The sequence below is a fragment of the Desmodus rotundus genome, chromosome 3, assembly GCF_022682495.2.
Source record: "Desmodus rotundus isolate HL8 chromosome 3, HLdesRot8A.1, whole genome shotgun sequence".
NCBI classification, from domain to species: Eukaryota; Metazoa; Chordata; class Mammalia; order Chiroptera; family Phyllostomidae; genus Desmodus; species Desmodus rotundus.
Genome location: NC_071389.1, coordinates 150,572,318 through 150,592,989, shown reverse-complemented (window position 1 = coordinate 150,592,989; position 20,672 = coordinate 150,572,318). Strand labels below are relative to the sequence as shown.

Below are 20,672 nucleotides of genomic sequence, written 5' to 3'. Positions count from 1 at the left end.
AAGCTGTGATGAGATGGTGATTTAGAGAGAAGCAGAGAGACCATCAGCCAGGAAAAGGGGTCACAGTCAGAGGCAGAAGCAGGGAGAGAAGCAAACGTTGACAGATGGCAGAGCTAAAGACAGGACGTGCAAGTGAGAGTCAGACACCCAGAGAGACAGACAGACAGACAGACGGAGAGACAGAGGGAATGAGAAGCAGACCATAAAAGAGATGAGGAGCAGCCAGACAGGGAGGGAGGCAGAGGCTACCCAAAGAGATGGAGAGACAGAGATACGGAGGGAGCCACACGCTTACAGAAAGACCAGAAGGCTGCAAAGGCGGCGAGGGAGAAAAAAAAAGTGGAGGCGGGAGTGGCGGGAAGCGGGGGGGCACAGGGAGGGCGCGGCAGAGCGGGCGGGCTCCGGGAGCCGGCTCGTAAAAGCCGCGCGGAGCGGGGAAATTGCCGCCAGAATCGCTGAGCTCCACAAAACGCCGCCCGCGCGGCCCGCCGCCGCGCCCGCTCCAATCTCCAGCCTCATCGCCGCGCGGGCTGGTTATGCATTTAAATGTTATTTAATTGGATTGCGGAGGAGCTGGGGGCCAGAGCGGCCCCGCTCCCACCCCGAATGCTCCACACGCCCGGGCTGCTCGCCTCCTCCGCAAATCTGTTTTCCAAGTCACAGATTGCAGTGCACCCCCACCCAACACGCTTCCCCTCACCCCGACGGCTCCCCTTCAGCGTCTGGGCTCCTTCTTCTGCTTTCCCCTCCCCAATGAGCCAGAGGACACTCAGAAGACACAAGTACCCTGAAGATACATGAAAATGCAGAGACTACACAAAAATACTACAGACACAAAGACACAAGAGCAGCAAAAGTGGGTAAAATAAATGACACAAGTGTCCATCTGAGAGGCTTTAAAAAATGCAGAGACAAAAACAAATGCATGTAATACAATGGAGATTCACACTCCAGAGAGAACAAACACATCACCCTGCCCCTAAAGTGGTTCTTGCAAAGTAATACTACTCCACACAGGAACAAGATCCCAGTAACTCAGCGACCTCACAGGGTCACACACAGACCTTCTTCAAAGTTAGGTAAGGAGCAAAACACACATTCACTCTCACACTTGGAGGAAAGCCATCACACCCCAATTGTTCCACTGTGTGCCTTTCCATAGATGGAAGTCAAACCCTTCCTTCAAGGGCATCTTGCTCTTTTCCCAGGCCACAGCAGAAGGTACCGCCTGATGAGGTTCTGACAGGCAACTGCATCGGTCATCAAGTTTATTAAAACTGAACAAAGAAATAAACAAAACTGAGCCAAAATTATAACAGGTAGGCTTGAGGGTAGACACCAGGAAGGCCTTCCTAAGACAGACAGTTTGAGATGCCAAGAGGTGAAGCTGGGCATTTGTGGGAGGCCAGGCTTCTCCTATATCAGCAGCAATAGGAGAGCCATTTCTGCAGTCTGGACTAGGAGTTAGTCAGCACCATCAAGATAGATGGAAGGACAGAATTACCTGCAGAGGCATGTCCTCCCCACACTCCCAACTGCAGACAGGAAATTGCTGGCCTGAAATGATAAGGGTCAAGCTGCTTCAATTAACAAAAATGTAAATGGCAACCTGACTTGGCACCGGCTACAATGCAGGACTATTCTGGGCTCTCAGCCACTGCCTCTGCAAGCTGGACCTAGACACTGACATCAGGCTGAGATCCTTGAGCTGGATGTAGGGGCAGAAGAATGGGCAAGAAGGTACGCAGGGAATTTTTATTGCAGTTGTTTTGGTTTGTGTGGGTTTGTTTTGTTTTTGACAGAATGTGGGTCAAAACAAGGAGGGAAAGTTAGTTTCCCCAAATACATTATAATTCAACCTTGACTGGTAAGGTTGGGCTGGGGCCAGGCTGGCACTAAGGCTTCTGTAGAAGAAAGCAATTCAGCTCCCTCCGAAGCAATTTATTTCTGCATCACCTGATGGTCATAGCGGAGAAGTTTATCCGTGTGTCTAACCTCAATGTCTCATGCTCCAATTGAAATTATTATATTTCTTTCTTTGGGGCATTAGGAAAAAATAGAAAACAGCTAGTCTACATCCTCCTAAACAAGAATATTTGAAGAGCCCTGGCTGGTGCAGCTCACTGGATTGAGTGCAGGCTGTGAACCAAAGGGTCACCAGTTCAATTCCCAGTCAGGGCACATGCCTAGGTTGCGGGCCAGGTCCCCAGTAGGGGCCATGTGAGAGACAACCACACACTGATGCTTCCCTCCCTCTCTTTCTCCCTCCCTTTACCTCTCTCTAAATATAAATAAATAAAATCTTAAAAAAAAAGAATATTTGAAGAGTTGAGACATTGTCTGTGCTGGGCCATGGTCTCTGTTTTCCTCCATTCCATGTATTTTTCCTGCACAGCTATGCCCAGGTTGAGTTTCTGGTCTCTTTTGGCTCCAGCACTTGGAGACCTCCTGACACAACCTGGTGTAGTTTTCCATCCTGGAGGTTCACTAAACAAGAAATCAAAAAGGAAGCCCCACTTCCTGTCTTCCATAAAGTGATACCTAACCCTTGGTTCCTGCCAATTCCTGGCACTGGAACTCCTCCCTTCATGCTGTTTTCTATCCCCTTGCAGTTAGGGACGAGAAATTTCTTGGAGAGATCTGACACGGTGGCCCCCTTTTTGAACAGCCAGTCCATGAAAGTCGCAAGATTGAACAAGCGATGAAAGAAGAACTCTCCAAACACCGTCCTGTTCTCACAGGAACACACACCTCCTACCTACACTCTGAGGGCTAATCGTTTCCTCAGTGTGCCCAGTGCACTGTGTTTAGAACTTGTTCGCACACATTTTCCATTTGATTTATACTATAATTATATGCCTGTGTCTCCCAGCACCAGACAGTGAGCAACATAAGGGCAAAGGACCACCTAATTCACCTCTGTCACTCCCTACAGTGCCTAGCATGGGCAATGGCACTCAGTAGACATCAATAAATGTTCGTTGAATTGAGAAAGGAAAATGACTACACAGTGGTCAAATTCAGGACAATCTTTAAACCACCCTATTTCAATAAGGGAATAAAGAATAGAAAGAGTCTCTTCCTTCTCCAACACACTCTACCCGTCAGAGTCTCAGAATCACCCAGCACCAAGCAGAGTTTGGCTTCTGTCAAGTTGAGTGTTGTGTGTGTGTGTGTGTGTGTGTGCAAGCATGTGCAGATTTTGAAACTTCCATCACTCCTCTGAACTGGAATTTGAATCACCATCCCTGGGAAAAAGCAACACCTCTGCGGACACTCATGTTATTCTACGGGCACCCTGGGGCATGTCTCCAAAACCAGATTCCCACACTACTTGCACATTTGTCCTGAACACATACTTTGTACCAGGTGTGGGGTTACATCCTGGGGAAAGGAAGAGACCCACTTCTTGCCTTCAAGGCACTAGTGCAATCCTGTCTTAATCTTGGCTACAAAGCCATAGTACAAAGAGAAAGAGAGATACCAGGTTGCACTTCAGATCTCCCAACCCAAAATCTCTTAAGTGGAGCCGGGACACTTGCCTTTTTTTAAACCTCTATAGGTGAACTGATTGGCAGGCAGGGCTGTAAACCACTGACCTCCAGATGGGTGCTGTCCAAGAGAACTTTCTGCAATGATGGAATGTTCCCAGTCTGTGCCATCTACTCACTACCCACTAGCCACGTGTGGCTAGTGAGCACTTGAAATATGGCTAGTGACTGAGGAATGGAACTTTTTACTTTTCTTAATTAATTTAAATTTAAACAGCCACACGTGGCTAGTGCCTACTCTATTGGACTGTAAAACTCTAGGTGATCCCAAATCACTTCAATTTGGTTTTAAAATACTTTTGTAGCAGCTTAAGTCTCCATGCCCTTTGGCTCAGAAGAAAACAATGAGTTTCCCCTTCTTAAGGACACTGCTATTTGGCCCTGGCTGGTGTAGCTCAGTGGATTGAGCATGGGCTGCAAACCAAAGGGTTGCCCAACTAAGGACACATGCCTGGGTTGCAGGCTGGGGACCAGTGGGGGCCATGTGAGAGGCAACCACACATTGATGTTTCTCTCTCTCCCTTCCCCTAAATAAGGACACTGTTAACATTGTTATTTGTCCTGAAGAAGCTCTAGAATGAATTGGGGGTATGGACCAGTCTGGTGGATTAAATCCTACCTGCTAGCTAAGCCACCTCACCAGACTCTAACCTCTAGACTGGAGAAAAGGCACTCCTGAGTACTTCCTTTTGTTAGAGGATGATATTGGTAAGGGACAGAAAAAAAACAGTGACATGCTTAGGTGCCTATTATGGACTGAACTGTATCCCCCAAATCATATGTTGAAGCCCTAACCCCCAATGTGACTGTACTCGGAGATGGGGCCTTTAAAGATAATTAAAGTTAAGTGAGGTCATGAGGGGGGGTCCTAATCCAACATCACCAGAGTTCTTATAAGAGAGCTACCAGGGAGGGGCGCACACAGAGAACAGGCCATGGAAGGACACAGGAAGAAGGCAGTACTGCAAGCCAAGGAGAGCAGCCTAGGAGAAACCAAACCTGAGGACATCTGCATTTTGGACTTCCAGACTCCAGAACTGTGAGAAAATAAATTTCTGTTGCTTAAGCCACCCCATCTGTGGTATTTTTGTTATGGTAGCAGACTAGCACAGTCCCCTTGGAAAAAGGCAATGCCGGGATCCTAACTAGCCTCCCCCTGACAAGATGCACCCCAAGAATAGTGATTCCGTGACACCTATCTTCAAGTCATCATCCTGGTCACTGCTGTTCAAGTGCCTCTGTGCACTGCACCACCCCACCCCCACCACCTCATGATGCTCACCCCAATTCTAAGCTTTCCCCCAGACTCTACTACCCCCTATGACATCTTCCCTACATGTTAACTCCCTCCCTATTTCTGACCCCTTCACCTACACTGTCTGCTATATGGCATGTCCCTTCATCACGATCTGTGGGCTTCCACTTCTTGTCGGGTGTTGTGTTTTCTGTGCATCACTTCCCCAACTGGACTTCAAATTCTCTAAGGTTAGTCTAGCATTCAGACCCTTCATAAGCTGCCCCCCATTCCCTCTCCAGCTCTTCCTCCCAAATGGGCCAAGTCAATGTACTTGCCACCCCTTGAACATAACAATGCTCTTCTCTAAACTCGCCAAAACTTTCCCTCTAAGGCCACCTGAAATGCCACCTCCTCCAGAGAGCTTTCTTTCCCTGACTACCTCAGCTAAATGAGTAAGGGAACAATGGCCTCTATCTCTGTGAAGTTACTCCACAGTGCTTAATCCAGTCCTCTGCAACATGGGGCAATGACTGCTTATCACGATAGTACTGACAGCAGAGAGAGAAAAGACATCGAAGGCATATGGGGGTGCAAAACCGTAGTACAATTCTGATGCTAATCACCCGGAGTTAGCCCTACTCCACAGGTTTAAGAGCAAAGTCTCCAATGAGACTGCCCTCTTTTCAGATGCCAGCTCCAAGTTCGGGAGTCCCTAGGCCACCTATATAAAAATGCAGGGGTCTCCATGAGCCCCTCAGGTTCAATAATTTGCTCAGTAAAGCACTCTACTTACAATTACAATTTTATTATAAAGAATACCAGTCAAGACCAGCCAAACGAACAGTCATATAAGGCAAGATCTGGGAGGGTCCCAAACACAGCTTCCATGCCCCTTCCCCACAGAATCATGACACTTCCCCTTTCGAAACATCCATGTGTTCACCAACCAGGCAGTTCACCAGAGCCAGGGTCCAGAGTTTTTATTAGGGTTTCATTATGCAGGCATAACTCATTGAAATCATTGACCACATGGTTGAACTCAATCTCCAGCCCCCCTCCCCTCCCTGGAGGCTGACATCATCCGGCTCAAAGCCCCAACCCTCCAATCACAAGGCTGGCCTTTCCGGCATGGTCACCCTCACCCAGAGTCAAACTTCATCAAAACTCAGGTGTGGCCTGAGTGATCCACCATGAACAACAAAGAAATTCCTATCCCTTGGAAAATTCCAAGGATTTAGAGGCTCCCTCCAAAAAATCAAGGACAAAGACCAAATTATTTATTATACAATGTGGGATGGGGAGAAATGGGGAGATTCAGACATTTATATTAAAAATCCTAATTCTGAAAGCTGGGGATAACCTGTCCCCAGAGAGTCCATGTGTTCCTCATTAATGTAGTCTCAAGACCTGCTCCGCTCCCAACTTGATTCACTTTCCCAGCCCTTACCAAATGGGCACACCAATCAGCCATGCAACAGACTTATAAGAAATGAGTTAGCTAGAGATACCAGGCTCCCATCCACCCATTGGGGCACTTGTCTGTTACAGTGCCCTGAGTAGCAGACAAGCCACTGCGCAAGCCCCTAACAGACACCTTGCTTCTTTGACAAAGCGATTGGAGATCTGTTTACATCATCTCCCAGTGGCCCAAGAGAATCCTTTGCAAGCAGATAAGAGGTAAGAAGGAAAAATCTAAACTACCACCATCCACCCCTAACAAGCAAGAGGAGGGTAAAAAAAGCACCAACACAAAAGGATTTAGGAGCTTTTAATGCTTAGACTGAAAAATCAGATTGGGTTTTTCATAAAGTCATTGGTCGAGCCCTGGCAGGGCAAGTCTGACCCTCACCCAGGCCACACATAGAAGCCAAGACATCGCCTCCCCCACCTATCTGCTCAGCAAGGCCTTCAAGTGGAAGGGCTGCCCTTGTAGTGCAGTGACTCCCCAGCCCAGAGGAGGCAAGAAAAAAGAAGTGTGATGAGCACCCACATGTCAGGCACTACACAAGGCACTTTTAAGTGTTGCCTCGGTTAATCCTCACACCAACCCCATGAGGTACGTAGGGATCCCCACTTTATGGATGAGAATCCTGAGGCTTGGAGATGTTAGTCAACTTGCCCAAAGTCATAAAGTTCACAAGCCTCAAAAGATCTTCGAGCCCTTCCGACTCTGCCCATTGAATTCTTTCTCTCTCTGATCCAGCCTCAGTCTTCCACAAAAAGTTCATTCTTAATGCCCATGTCCATGCTCTGTCCTGGTCCCAGTGAGGAAAGGGGTCAGCTGAAGAACACTGTTCTATGAGAATCGTGGGGATCCTGGCAGGATCTTTCCTCTAAAACAGCAAATATGGCCTTGGAAGTCACTCACAGCTGAATAGATGCTTCCAAGGAAACAGTAAAGTAAACAGTTTGCAGGTGCTGCCTCTCGGTGGAGGTAGGTACCACAGGACCAAAAAGGCAGTGCTCAAAGGAAGGGGAAGAAAACAGGTATTAGGAGGGCAAACAGGAGTAGTGTCAAAACTGCCACGGCAGGTCCCAGCAGCCAGGCAACAAGGCGGACCTTCTTGCTCCACTTCAGGAGGTGTGTAGTCATCTGCTTGCCCAAGAAGGACTCGGGGGCCTTGAATGCGTCCTATGCTGGGCCCCAGGGGCACTCATTTTGTTAGCAGCGGCAGCAGCCCCAGCTCATTCAGTCTCTCCTTGGCCACTGCCTCCCAGCCCCTGTTAGCCTGTGGGCTCCGAGGTGAGGGGTGAAGTAGCCCCTCCACCTGGACCTCAGGCATCAGGCCAGTCAGAGCCCGCCGCGCCCGCTGCTCCGCCACCCGCCCCACTCCCACTACCAGTCGTACCCCCAGCAGCTGCACCTCCCGGCAGAGAGCAGCATCACAGAGCCCAAGAAGCTGTTCTCGCTGCTTGGCAGGCAACTCAGCAGGGGTGAGGTTTCGCCCACTGGGAGCCAGGAAGAGCAGAGGACACAGATTGTGGACAAAACAGTGACGGAAGAAGACCTCAGGCTGTCCACAGAGGTTCCTGAAAAAGCCCCAGAACCGGGCACCGCTCACCTCTGACTGTGGGCACTCCAGTCCCAGCACTGGTCGCTTAGGGTGCTCTTGGGGAGGGGTCAGCACAGGGCCCCTGATGCCCAACCAATCCCGGACTATACTCACTTCCCCAAAGGGTACCTGTGGGGAAGGAGAGAGACATGAGGGCTTCAAACTGAAGACCTGACACTTGTTCTCTGGACCAATTGATCCCTTTTCACCCTCCACAAGGATCCAGCCTGAACATCCCACACACACACCCTGCTGCCTTCACGCAAAGGCCTGAGACGAGGATTCCTGTTCTGGTAGTTTGATCCTGTCCTTCTTGCTCCAGTTTTTCATTGTGGACTGTGGTCCAGAAGAATCTATTTGTTCACCTCTATCCCCACTAGCCTCTGGGACCACGTGCAGGAGTATATGAGGATATCTGGCCCTTCACAGGGCGTGACGGGTAGTACTGAGGACAGACTGGTGGTCTGAGACAGAAAGGCTGCCAGGGTTAGAGAAGGCATAAGGACAGGGCTGACCACTGCTCTCTGGGTGTCCTGTCAGCCCCAAGCCTCAGGCTGTCATTTCCATCGGTCATCATTGATCACCTTTCATCCCCAAGTTGGGGTCAATAAAAACGATTGAGACTCCTGCCCTGAAGCCTCTTCTCCTCCCCCACCCGCCAAGCACCCCCACTGAGGGGCAGTCACTCATCCTAGGGTCTGAAAGATAAGCAGGCAGGCGCTGGAGCCTGGCTCTGTTCTGAACCTCTCCTCAGCTAAGAAACAGAACCCAGGTTGCCTGAGTACCCTGCATTAATTCCATACCCACCCCTGTCAACAGTTCTCCTGAGGATTCAGTAGCCCTGGTCCCTCTCCTGATCCCAACCACATTCTAGGGAGAGGGGAGATCCGGCAAGGTAAGGTAAGGATGGGGCTGACGGAAGGAAGGGCTCTCAGAAGCAATTAGCGGACAGCGCACAGGGGAAATGGAACTACCATTAATGTCCTTGATTAACTATGGGCAGTGAGGCCAGGAGAGTGTCTGAGACCCACAGGAGCCAGTGTGTGTATTGGGAGGGGATGGGAGCCCCACACACTCACACGTGTCCACAGCTGCACACATCTCCTCCTCCACAGCACACCCAGCACGCAGCACGCAGCCAAGCATCCACCCTAGAGCCTCCCACTCCACCCAGCAGGGGCAGCCACGCCCTTTACCCCAGTCTGGGCCATGCCAAAGGGTCCAGGATTCATGCCCAGGAACAGCACTTCCTTGGGGCCCTGGCAGTACTGGGTCACGTAGCTGCGATGTGGCTCCCATGCATATTCCACAGGATTGTAGATAATCCCCACAGGCTCAGAAAACTGCAACTGGCTCAGCTCAGCATTGAGCCGAAGCTCCTCCTCCAGGAAGCCCTCAGCCAAGCTTCGAACGCAGGGCTGGGGCTCCATCAGGGCACCTGCAGGCTCATGGAAAGGCCCCAGTGGGAAAGCCTGGGGCACAGCCATGTCACCATCACCTGGAAAAGAAATGGACAGAGGCCCCCTCAGCCCTACAGTGGGAGGGATCCAGGCTGTCCAGGGCACCTACCAACATTTCCTGGGCTCAAAAGAGATTGTATCAGTCATCCCCAACCTCCAGGCAGGACTGAGCTCATTTCAGTTCTTGGTAATGAAAGGACCCCTTCTCCCCCTGTTTCAAGTATCCTTCCTCTTCATTCATCACCTGGTGAGAATAACCCATAACCAACCATCTCTCATTCAAAACCTCCTTTCCACCAAGCAGAGGTCTTGAGTCATTAGTTCCTAGACTATGCCAAGCATATTAAATTTCCAATAAATATTTACTGGTGGCAAAATTTCAGCACTTTTAATGTCACTGTTAATAAAACAAGCCCAGTCAGGATGAGCTATGTCCTGGAAACCAATGTGCTGAAGAATGAGATGCAGGTGCAAAGCCATAGCTCAGAGACTAATTACAGAGAGCTCATTACAATAGCTTCCAGGTGGTAAGCAAGTGCTCTGTGCCAGATACACCACACTGATACTCATAACAACCCCATGAGGTTAGGTATTACTGCTCCCATGTTACAGGTGAGAAAACTGAGGCTTAGCAAGATAAAGCAACTTGCCCAGGGTCACACAGTTAGCAAGTCATGAAGCTGGCATTTGAACCCAAACTATCTGACTCAAGGCTGCGCTGTTAATCATCCACACCATCTTGCCTTAGATGGTTTGATCAGCCACCCTGCTAATTCTACAACCTCCCCAGCCCAGTCCAGCTTCCTGCCCACATTCAAGAATTCTTAGTGGTGAGTGGGATGACTACCAGACTCAGAATAGACTCTTACAAGCTACGTAACCATGGCCTGAGTCTCTGGTTTCCTCATCCAAATACTAAAATAATGTCCACTTAATAATATTGACATAAGAGTGATTTCACTTAAATGTACAGTCTAAAAAACAAAATAGCCCTCGCTGGTGTGTCTCAGTGGATTGAGTGCCCGCCTGTGAAACAAAAAGGTCACAGGTTCAATTCCCAGTCAGGGCACATGCCTGGGTTGCAGGCCAGGTTCCCCAGTTGGGAGCATTTAAGAGGCAACCAGTTGATGTATCTCTCGCACATTGATCTTTCTCTCCCTCTTTCTCCCTTCCTTCCACTCTCTTTAAGAAGTAAATGAATAAAATCTTTTTTAAAATAAATAAATGAATAAGCAGAAGAGAAACAGACTCATAGATAGAACATTTTGACAGTTGCCAGATGGGAGGAAAGTTGGGGAGATGGGTGAAAAAGATGAAGGGATTAAGTACAAATTGGCAGTCATGGGGATGTAAAGTGCAGCAAGGAAATTCGGTCAATAACATTTTAGTAACTATGTAAGGTGTCAGATGGTACTAGATTTATCAGAATGATCACTTTGTAAGTTATATAAATGTCGAGTTACTGGGTTGTACACCTGAAAAGAATATTATTGTATGTCAACTGTAATTAAAAATGTTGATGTAAGAGATAGAATGAGATATTATGGGGGAGGGGGGGAGGAAGGAAAGAGGGGAAGGGAAGAAGTGAAAAAGAGGGAAGAAGGGAGACAGAGGCAGAGGGAGTACTCAGGCAAGCTCTATAACCTGTAAAGGCCATTCCTGCCCATCTTCCCAATCTCACCACTCCCCTGAAAACCCAGTATTCCAGCCTGACCATACCACTCACACTTTCAAAATGCCTTTCCTACCCCAACTGTCAAAACTGTGCACGTGCCATTTCTACCAACACTCGAGTCAGCCAGGACTGAGACTCCCCCACTCTCCACACACCCAAATTATACTCATCTTTTAAGATGCAGTGCAAACCACCCCTTTGGTAAAGCCCTCCCTCCTTAACATACTGCAGAATTTGCCATAGCTTCCCAGCCTCACCTGACATGAGTCGGTCTGGCATGGGGCCTGGGAATCTCTACTTTGAACAAGCTTCCCCAGGTGTTTCTGATGGTCAGTGAATGCTGAGAACCATTGTGTGGCTTCTTCACAAATTTATACCTTGAGATCAGAGGCCAGTCACTATTCAATTTCCCTCCCTACAACCAAGGTCCTAGCTCTTATTAGGCAGTCAACAAACACTTGCTCAGCTCTGTCCATCCCTGTTCAAAACTACCTTCTACCAAGGAGGCTTTCCTGATGCACTGTTCTCCATTCCTACACATCCTGATTCAGTGAAGGCTCAGCTGCCCACTCGTAGTCTGCTTGCTTCCCAGGGCTTGCCAGGCTCTGGGCGTGTTTCCATCACATCTGGACCTCCCATAGGGAAGACCATGATTCCTTCTCCCTCTCAACCCCTTGCCCAGGTTAAAAATAACCCAGATAGAACTCAGGGTTGACACAACGGCTTGATTCATCAACCTGTTCTCTGACCCTAGCCTGAAGGAAAAGAGAAAGAGAAAAAAAATCAGGGGCCAAACTTAGTAAGTCCTTCCCCAGAATGATCTCAGAAGTCTTTAATTAATCTATCCAGGTGGCTACCCAGGGCCAACTGGGCTCAAACACATTCTGAGAAGGAAGCTGTGGAGAACTCAAATGTCTCAGGGGCCCTTGCTTTGCATCTCCCCATGTAGCATCAACATTAGTAGATTGGCTGCTCCAGATGCGGAATCTCTCCCAAACCTTAAGTTGGACCTACCTTTGACTTTTAGAGACCTATGCTGGAGACAGCAAGGCTGGGGGTACACAAAGTGACAAGGCCTTATTTTCAGTGTTTCAGGGTTTCAAAGCCTGATCTGATAACAAAAGCCACAGGCTGGGTGTCATTTTACTCAAATTCTTAGTTTCAACTCTAAGGAGGTTCTCTTAAAGAGTCATTTAACTCTGCTGCCCTGGCTGTTGTGGCTCAGAGGATCGAGTGTCCGCCTGTGAATCAAAGAGTCACTGGTTAGATTCCCAGTCCAGGCACAGGCTTGGGTTGCCGGCCAGGTCCCCAGTAGGGGGCGCGCGAGAGGCAACCACACATTAATGTTTCTCTTCCTCTCTTCCTCCCTTCCCCTCTCTCTAAAAATAAAATCTTTTTAAAAAATCATTTAACTCTCCTATTTATGATATGAAAATGAGAGATTCCACCTGCCACCAGTAGTTAACTCATTTATTTTTTTCAATATGTATGAATCTCTTACATGATAGGTACTGTAACAGTCTCCTGGTGGAGAAATCCAAAATGAAAAAAATATAGGCCAGGCTCATAAACTACCGAGACAACAGATGAGCAACTGTAACGCACTGTAATTCGAGCTTTAATGTCCCAAACAAAATACTGTAAGAGCCCAAAAGAGGAACTTAGAAGTCCTATCTGAAGTCATCAAGAGCCAGAGACTTCAGAAACATAAATACTTTATAAATTACAATGCGCAGAGGAAGCTGAGGGTGATCCAGTCATAAGTCAGGCCACCCAGGCTTTATGACACTAAATCCAGAAAGTTAAGGGACAGTGCCCTGTGCCTTATGGGGCTCTCCAGGAACCCACAGGGAAAATCAGCAAATAATTAATTATGAAATAATAACAATAATAATAATAGTAATAAATGGACTTAACCCTTCCTCCTGGTTCCGAGGAGGCAGACGACTAAAGCTCCATAGGAAACCTCTGCTAGCAACCAGCTCAGCCAACTTTATTTGTGAAACAAGGAAATTAAGGCTTAATTCTCTTTACAAAAAAAAAAAAACAAGAAAGGAAGGAGAAAAAAAAAAAAACAACCGCGTCCGCCCACGGGATGCGCCGAAAGAGAAAGCCTAGTTCCCTCAAGGCTCCGGGGCAGTTCCACGGACTCTGTGCTCCCTGCGCCAGGGCGAGCTACAAACAGAACGAGGAGCCCCTAAAACATAGACATTATGACCCCCGCCTGCCGCCGCCCCAGGGCCCGGTGAACCCTGAGCCTGCCCCTAGCGCCCCAGGTTCCCAGGCCCCTACTTCCTCACCTGGTCCAGCTCCCTACCCGGTTTCCGACTCCTCACCCCGCCCCTGGGGGCGGAGGACAGCGGGAATCCTAGTCTACTTTGTTTAGGGAAGGAGATTGGCCTAGCCCCGCCACTTCCGCCGGAAATACTCAAATCCCCGGAAAGCGTGTTAAATAAGGGCTAAGCGATTCTGGGAGTTGTAGTTTATTCTCTCCTTCAGGGCTAAAGCAAAAAGACTTGAGAAGTGAGGGTATCACCCTTCCTAAACTCATCCACAACATTTTTCCCAAAGAGATTACGAATCAAGGACCTTCAACCATCCCCAACCTCTCAACTCACCTGCGGGTATTAACAATGGCTAAAGACCATTTCTAGCCCTCCTGCTGCCCCAGGTATAAAAGACCTCTCCTTTGCCGCCCTCCAAGGACTGTATACAGAACATCCACAGAGGCAGTTCTGTCATCTACTAACAACGCTTACTAATGTCTCTTACAGTCCCTGTCTCCATGGCTTTGCCACCTAACTGCCCCCCCTCCTCTGTCCTGCTATTTGCCCAGTCCTATAATCTCCCATCATTCCCAAGTCTCCCTTTTATATACTATGTCCAGAACACCTTCTCTAACCCATCCCAACCCCATGGATACACCTAACAGTACATTCCCTCCCACTCCCCCCCAACCCAATACTAATGTGCAAAGCTATCCCACTCCTAGTTTTGTTCTTGTCCTCTCTCTGAGTCTGTTTCTGTCTTCTGACTATAAGATTTTCATTAGACTGGAAAACCCCTCAGCTGAAGTCAGTCATCTTCTCAATTCCTCCCACTCCCACCCCCTGCACACTTCAGTACAGCCGTGACTGAGATTAGGGAGAAGCAAGTGTCTCCCTGTAGGTAGTAAGGAAGGAGACCAATAAACCCCAGACTAGAAATAAGTGAGAGAACAAGGATGCCGCCCTCTTCCCAAGCTTCCCCTGCCCTCCAACCAATAGACAAAAAAACTTAATGGGTGCAGCAAAAGCTTCAGGGAACTGTGAGCAGTGATCCTCTGATACCAAAGTGAGAAACCACTCTCACCCTTGCAAGACTTTGGAAACTGAATTAATCATCTACCTCACTAAGTCCATTACTTCCTGAGCTTTTGTTTGTGCCAGATGCTGTCCCCCTCTATCCCTTTGCCTTTCTCTCTCCATATAAATGTATCTCTATCTCTAGTATCTTGTAATCTGTGTGTCTCTGTCTCTCCGTGTACATCTGTTTCCCTGTCTTTGCTTCTTTCTCTAGAATGACTGAAATAAGAATATCCTGAGTTTCTAAAAATGACTTCCCCCTCAGGTTCCTCTGTCTCTGTATATCCATATACTCCTGTGTCTCTGAACAAAAATTAGTGTGGAAGTGGGAACACTGTTTAAGAATTCTAGGAGCCTCGCCACCCCTTAGACAACCCTCCTGCCCACCCCACCCCTCTGCAACTTGCTTGCTGAGCACATTCAGTTTTTCATCATGGCAGTCCCTCCACACTTCAAAGCAGCTTCTGACAGGACAGGAATGAGTGAAATTAGGGACATACAAGAGGAGATGCCCTAAACTCCCACCCCTAATTTTAAATTCCTGGAAAAGCTGGAGAATTGTTTCTGTCCCCGTAAGCCCATTCACCCCAGCAAGCTCAGAGATAAGCAGTTCAGACACAGAAAGAAATTGAGTCTTGGGAAACCCACAGTGAGCCCCTATGGCTGATCCCAGAGGGGTCTGGGGCCCTTCTCTGCCCCTAGTCTATGCTACTCCTCCCCACCAAGTGAGTCCCTCTAAGGGAAGATAGAAATGAAGAGTTCCACACCTCCATTGTGTGGACTGCTTAGAAGCAGATACCCATAAACGTTCAAGAGACAGAGCTTGAGAGATGAACTTGAGCCGAGGTGGGGCCCTCCCAACCTGCATTGTCCATGTCTTAGACTCCTGGCCCACTGGGAAGTCCCCAAGGGGCTACCTGACTGATTTATGGATAGAGCCTTGTGATGCATGAGCAGAAGCAGACTTAGGCTGTGATGGGGACAGAGCCTAGAGAGTCGGGTCACTCCCTAGGAGCCAGCCAGTCCTGGGACAGGGCACTCTGCCACCTACCACCAGCCTGCTCCTGGGGCCAGAGCCCAGGTAGTAAGGGGTTAACTTACTGGCTTGTTTTCCTTTGGTTTCCTTGGGTTGCCCCGGCTGTGTTGGGCCATGAGCGCCATCTATCGGCCTCTAGAGGTCATAGCTCTGATTCCCAACTCAGGCTCGCTGCTCTTTCAGCCCCTCACCTGCCTCCTTGCTGTCAGAGGAGGAAGGAGTTAATCGTCTAGCTGCTTGGCTCCAATGCAGAAATAGATATTTGGCGTAGAAGAAGTGAGAGCCATGTTTTCCCCATCCCCAAATATCATGTGTCACCCTTGTCAGCTCCCGCTACTTCTGGCCTGGGGAACCCCAAAGGTTTTCCTGTTTGAATTTCAGTGTAGCCATCTCCCCCAGTTCCACTACCCTGGGCACTTACCCTCCCTCAGTCAGCCCAATGAACACTGAAAGAGCATTGGAGAGGAGAGGAGACCTAGCAGAGTCCTTTAGACTATGGGCTCTGGACTCAGACTGCCTGGATTTGAACCCCGGCTTTGCCAATTTACTTGTGGTGACCGAGGGCAGATTACTTAACTTCTCTGTGCCTCAGTGAACCCAGTTGTTAAATGGGATAATTATTGTAATCCATGTCTTCTATTGTGATAATTAAGTGACTTAATTACATAATGTGCTTAGAATTGTGTCTAACACAGAGTCAATGCTCCTCAGGGCTAATGGTTGTTGTTATGACCATGTGCCAGGCTGTCAGGTACATGCTAGTTTGAGGATTCAAGATGCAGACCATAGAGGCATAGATGTCAGATACACAGGCACAGAGGACAAGACTGGGCAACTCATCCCTAGCTATTCCCACAAAGACAGTGACCCATATGGGCTAGGGTTGGGGGCTGGAAGTTCAGAACTACAAGAAAAGTACTTTTAAGGTGTCCTAGATCAGCAGGAGATGGGATGACAGAGTCAAAGAAAGAAATAACTTGAGATAAAGATATAGGAAGGGAAGGTGTTCAGGAAGAGGCATTAACAGACCTATAAAAGGACCTAAGGTTAGGGAAGTGGAGAGAGGTTCCTGATGTGTGGGGGTGAGCAAGGGCTACTGCACAGATACAAATTCTCAAGCTTTGATCAGGTTCCCCAAGCTTCCCAAGATATATTGTATCACAGCCCTATCCTACCTCTATGGAGAATTTACCCTCAAAGTCTTTCCCCCAGCCTGGTGAAATGTAGAACGCTATCTGCAGGTTCTACAGGTCCCATTCCCTCTTAGAACTAGAAAAACCAGGAGAGCCAGGCTGTGAATACAACCATTTGTTCATTAATAGGTTCAGCCATCTCCCTGTCTCTGTGTCTTCTGTATCTCTGCCTTCATCTACCTTGCTGGGAAATGGGTACATAGGATTCTTGTCCAAGAGGAGACAGTGAGAGGGAGAATGACACTCTCTCAGTTAACACAGAAATGCAGATCCAATGGGGTCCCTAGTCCAGCCTAACCACCCCAATACCCCCATCTCTAACCCCAAGGCAGCACAGACCAGCTTTATGGATTGATGGTCACTTAACTGGAGGCAGGTGAGAGCTTCCAAATCTCCTCAACTTAGTTGTTTTCCCTCTCCTGGAGCCTGGATGCCTGGGTCCCCAGGAGAGGAGCAGGGATGGGCTGGATGGGTTGATTTGCATCGCTTACTTGGGAAGCAATTATCGGAGGAGCTGTCAGCTCAGCGCAGCTCTCTCCTTGCTAATCGGATTTCACCAGAGCCCGGGGCTGGGGGGGCTGAGTAATTTGGCTTGATGCAGTGGTGGGAGATGTCGGGCCAGGAGGCTGGCCAATCTGTCTGAGTGGTGTTAGAGTTGTCCAGAGCAATTATTCTGAAGGGACCACACAGACAACAGACAGACAGAGAGCCAAGGGGACCATACTGGTCCCCAATCCTGCAGCAGGAAGATGGAAGTTACATGTATGGCAGAGTGAGAGGAGTATCTCCCACAGATTGAGCTGAATCAAGCAACTAAGAAGAGGAGTCAAGATGAGTCTGGGAGAGAGGCCAAGTAGCCAAGACCCAAGAACCCCAGCTTCCAGCCAACCCACCACCCAGGCCCTGCCCTCCCCTGTGCTCTCCCAGCAAACCGGCATCAGAACAGGAACTTGGCCAAGGATGAGTCTTTCCAGCCCTGCTCTCCCCACCCCTCAGTGGTCCCAGACCACACTTTCTCTGCCCCTGGCTCAAGCGCTGTCACTTGCCTTCTCTTGTCCCTGCAGCCCCCTTGAACCTGTCTCGTTCCCATCCACACCGCTCCGTTTCTATCCCTCCCCAAATTTTGCAGCCGACTGCTGACCCTCCTCCCTGCCTCTGTCCTCCCTTCCACACCTTTCAAAAGAATGAGAAGGATGATAACAATAGCTAACCTTTACTGAGTTCTCCTTCTACATCAAACAGCACCCTAAGTACTTGGTGTGGACTCTCCCAGTTAACCCTCATGCTAACACTGTGAGGGGCCCATTCTTGTACCCCATTTACTGATGAGGCCACTGCTGAGGACCAAACTCCCTGAAGGAGGGACACACCTGATCTTTGCTTCCCAATCTACTAGGGCAACCCTGACCTGTGGTTAGTGCACAGTAAATAAATGTCTGTTTACTTAATCAAAGATCAAATGAATGATTTACCCTATTCTCTACTTCTGGCTGGCCTCCAGGTTACATCCCTGTCCCTGCCTTGGCCTCTCAACCCTCTCACATCCTGACCCTTACCATCGCAGCTTGACCTCCCTCACACCTCTCCACACACTCTGGGCTCCAACGTGGAAAGCTCCACTTCCTCTTCCTCTCCTGCCTTTGCACAATGGCCCATCTCATCCTCTCCCCTGGTACATTCTTGCCTTCTCATCTCTGCCACTGAATACATTCTACCCACTCCCCAGCCCACCTCAAACGCCACCTACTCTCAGAAACATTCCCTGGTCTTCCCTTTGCTTGTGCCTCCTTGGTGACCCTCGTCCCCAACTGCAGAGTGTTTCACTAATTGCCAAAATGCCTATGGCACCTACTAGACCATGTGTTTTAAGAGCTCAATACTCAGTCTCCTGAGCACAGGTCCACTGCCTTGTATCTAGTAGGTGCTCAATAAGTGCCTGTTGACCACATGAATATCCACTCCCTATTTTTGTCTATCTCATTCAGATATGCTCTTATGGTGGATTGAAAGGAGCACTGAATTTTCAAGGAAACTTGGAGTTGGGGGTCTGGCACTTACCAGCAGTGTGAACTTAGGAAGATCATTACCTCTCTGAGCCTAGAGCTGGTCATTTCATTCTTCAACTGGAAGAGAGGATGGCAATGCTGACCTTGGAGAACATGGGACGCATCCTCATCTTATCTGCTCAGGGTCTGTGTCTGAAGCTGTGAGGATTTGACTGTCTCCATCTTTCTGCCTCACTGCTGAACCTCTGTCTCACTGCTGAGCTTCTGCCTCCCTGACCCCCATAAATTCAGGCACAGAGCCGAGAAGTCCTACCACGCAGCTCCCTCACTCAGGCATGTTAATTTTCCTGATGCCACCTACCACTCCCAGGGGTGGCCTCATCCTTTCCCAGGGAGCCCAGAGGACCAGGCCCACCTTGGCTCCAACAGCACCTTAAAAACTGAAACTTTGAGTTCTCCCTCCGATAGTATTAATAATAAAGAAACAAGGCAGTGGGCTCGGAACTGGATGCAGATTGGCCCCAATTCTCAGCCCAAGAAAGAGAATGCCTGAGCTATGGACCCAGAGAAATCCTGTGCTCGTTTGCATGTCATTTGCATTATATTTGCATGTGATCAATTTCACGTTCAAATGCACAATCCTCCCTCCCCAGTTTTTCTCCCCAATGGTCCCCTCAGCCGCTACCCCCATCATTCCCCCAGCCCTTACCCCACATCCCCTAGCCCCTGTCACAACCTTCCTCATCCTTTTCCTTCTTCCTGCCAGGGTCCACAGCATCCCCCTCCCTTCCTTACTGCAAAGATCCACTTGCTCAACACCCAGAATAGATTCCTGGGGTCTTACCCCTAGTTCAAGAGGGGCATCCTTTCCTGCCCCCTCCCGCCATGAGCCGGGTAGGCGCAGCAGACAGCAAGCGCGCCTCTCAGCAAATCCCAGCCCCATTCAGCCTGGTGATTAATGGCGCTGCCCTCCCCATGAACCTGCCTTTAATACTGAGGAAGTTATGAAACCGCTATACATCAGCAGCTCCGGCCCCGCTGCCCCCGCCTGCCTCCTCCTCTCCTCCACCCCCCACCCTCCAGCTCCCTCTTCAAAATCTCATTTGGGCTCCTGCGCCAGGGCCCACCCCTCCTCTGGCCTTTGCTGGGGGGAGGGGGTGCCTACCCCTGCTGTGGTCCAGTGAGGACCCACATCTCATTTTCCCTTCCTCTTTCCCCCCTGCTCCGCCCTCTCTCCCTCCCCACCCCCCACGGCTGCATCTCCGGACCCATTTAGAATTGCTGACATTTTATCTGCATTACATACATCACTCCGTCCCCAGCAGCCATCTCTCATGGATTGTCGGAGGAGGGGCGCGGGGTGGTCCTGAGCTTGGGAAGATGGTGAGGAAACAGGGTGGAGGTGGGGAGATAGCACTTCTTCTATACCCCTTTCCCCTTGGGCTCTCTCCCCAGCTACCTGGGAGGCTGTGCAGGTGGGACTCTAGGGTAGGTGATGGCAGGAGTTGGTACCCTAGCCTTCTCATGCACATCCCTGCTACCTCACAACATCAAAAGACCTTTTCTTAGACTACACAGACTAGGGATAGTCATATTTCCCATCTCCCCCCACTCCCCACCATGGAGCTCCTCCATGGGAGACTATGAATGTTGTTGTTTAATCTCTTTTAGCTGACCTATTGTAACATTACCCACACTGCCCTTTTGGGAAGTCCCTCTGAATGTCTAACCAGTGTGCCTCATGCTGCAGTCATTTTCTTCTTCTTGCTTTGGCCTTAGAAGACTGAAATGCAGCACTGCCTCTCACATAAATTGAACCCTTTGTTCCTATGCCTGAGCAATCATATTTATATTCACCTGCTCACACTTCTGATTCTTATAACATGATAGGAGGCAGAGGATGAGCCACCTAGAAAAGAGGAAATTGAGACAAATTCAGGAGGAAAAAAGGCAGGAACTCGCCCAAGACCAGGAGACAAAGACCCAGGGGTCCCACGATCTCAGTGGGCAATTTTCTCTCCATAGAGAGGTGGCTAAAGCGGAGGGCTGCAGCAGATAGAAAGGTTTGGGCCAACAGACAGCAGTTGGGGTGGGGGGGGAGAACTGGGGGAGAGAGA

At 49.3% G+C, this 20,672-nt stretch overlaps 1 protein-coding gene across 5 annotated transcripts; it reads right to left on the bottom strand.

Moving 5' to 3' along the window:
• Nucleotides 1-6,539: 6,539 nt before the first annotated feature.
• On the bottom strand, nucleotides 6,540-19,422 carry SMUG1 (single-strand-selective monofunctional uracil-DNA glycosylase 1). 5 transcript variants are annotated; one of them, XM_045184332.3, is made up of 5 exons: nucleotides 13,277-13,379; nucleotides 11,991-12,217; nucleotides 11,234-11,353; nucleotides 9,038-9,339; nucleotides 6,540-7,970 (listed from the first exon to the last, which is right to left on the bottom strand). In XM_045184332.3, exons 3-5 carry the CDS (start codon nucleotides 11,253-11,255, stop codon nucleotides 7,443-7,445), a joined length of 852 nt encoding a protein of 283 aa, XP_045040267.1. In that variant the 5' UTR covers nucleotides 11,256-11,353; nucleotides 11,991-12,217; nucleotides 13,277-13,379; the 3' UTR covers nucleotides 6,540-7,442. The 5 variants fall into 5 exon arrangements, with proteins under 5 accessions (XP_045040267.1, XP_045040270.1, XP_053777397.1 ...); XM_045184335.3 differs by lacking the exon at nucleotides 11,234-11,353; XM_053921422.1 differs by lacking the exons at nucleotides 11,234-11,353; nucleotides 11,991-12,217; nucleotides 13,277-13,379 and adding an exon at nucleotides 19,400-19,422.
• Between the last annotated feature and the right edge of the window lie 1,250 nt (nucleotides 19,423-20,672).

Excerpts from the sequence above, each read along its gene's own strand:
- SMUG1 (XM_024575869.4), bottom strand. The coding sequence starts at position 12,544 with ATGAGCCTGGCCTATATTTTTTTCATTTTGGATTTCTCCACCAGGAGA. Across the intron at positions 9,340-12,477 it reads ACTGTTACAGTACCTATCAT|GTGATGGTGACATGGCTGTG; the intron begins GTAAGAGATTCA and ends TTTCTTTTCCAG. Across the intron at positions 7,971-9,037 it reads TTGGCATGGCCCAGACTGGG|GTACCCTTTGGGGAAGTGAG; the intron begins GTAAAGGGCGTG and ends CCTTCCCCACAG.